This window comes from Sinocyclocheilus rhinocerous, unplaced genomic scaffold, assembly GCF_001515625.1.
Source record: "Sinocyclocheilus rhinocerous isolate Xijiao unplaced genomic scaffold, SAMN03320098_v1.1 C36777232, whole genome shotgun sequence".
Lineage (NCBI taxonomy): Eukaryota > Metazoa > Chordata > Actinopteri > Cypriniformes > Cyprinidae > Sinocyclocheilus > Sinocyclocheilus rhinocerous.
This window is the reverse complement of record NW_015786087.1, coordinates 879-1,751: the sequence shown is the minus strand read 5'-3', so window position 1 is coordinate 1,751 and position 873 is coordinate 879. Positions and strand designations below refer to the sequence as shown.

Here is an 873-nt window from a genome sequence, read left to right as displayed (position 1 = left end):
CGCGCGGTGGTACTTGCCGATGGCCTCGCGGTATTTTTTATCCTTGTAGCACTGCGTGCCCTGCGTCTTGAAGTCCAGGGCTCGTTTGACCAGGTCCGCCGGCTCGTTTTGGGGTTTCACCATCATCGTACCGCTCTGATGGGGCGCGTACTGCGGGTAGCGCGAGTCTCCGCGGCTCCGTCCACCGGGAGGCTGCGTGACTGTGGAGTTCGCGCTGCCGCTCATGACGCTCATCGTGCCGTTTCTCTTGCGTATCATTCCTTCAAACCTGCCCTGCTCCACGCTCATCCCACCGATTCGATAATTCTCTAAAACTCACGTTTCCGAGGTTCGTTCGTTGCCTCTTTGCGCGTTTACATGCCCGCGTGACGAGCACGTCTTCACGGTTCTGTTTTAAAGATGGATTCCCGGATTATTCACACACACACAATACTGTGACTTTTTCCTCTTTTTCGCCGCCTCTCTCTTTTTTTCAGCAGTCTAGCGGAACGGACAGGGATCGGCACGTCCTGCTCTCACCAAATGACTCAAAAGGGAGTGAGCGAGCGTGCGCATGAAGCCACAGCTCGCGCTGCCCTTAAGAAATGCGGTCATCACGGATGGAGCGCGATAACCGGTCTGTCAGCCCCCCTGCGCGAGCTCTCGTTTCCATTGAAATCCAGCTGAGCGCAACTCAGCCGTTAACAAACGCATTTCACTTGCTCAAACGATGATTTCGTGTGACGTGATTTCTGCCCCCAGAACACAGAACAGAAAACCAGCTGCTGTTGGACACTGAAAAGAACTGTTTACATTTTCATTCTCTTACTTTGATCTTCCCTTGATTCAGAAGACCTGTTCTTCTCTTATTATGCTCACAACAAAGTTATTGTC

The 873-nt window shown here is 52.6% G+C and overlaps 1 protein-coding gene across 1 annotated transcript; it reads right to left on the bottom strand.

Annotated features, from left to right (window-relative positions):
• Positions 1–3: 3 nt before the first annotated feature.
• Positions 4–639, bottom strand: LOC107736590 (tetratricopeptide repeat protein 9B-like; the record flags this gene model as incomplete). Its single annotated transcript, XM_016547970.1, has 1 exon — positions 4–639. A coding segment is annotated over exon 1 (285 nt), but the record flags the coding sequence as incomplete, so codon positions are not given.
• Positions 640–873: the final 234 nt, after the last annotated feature.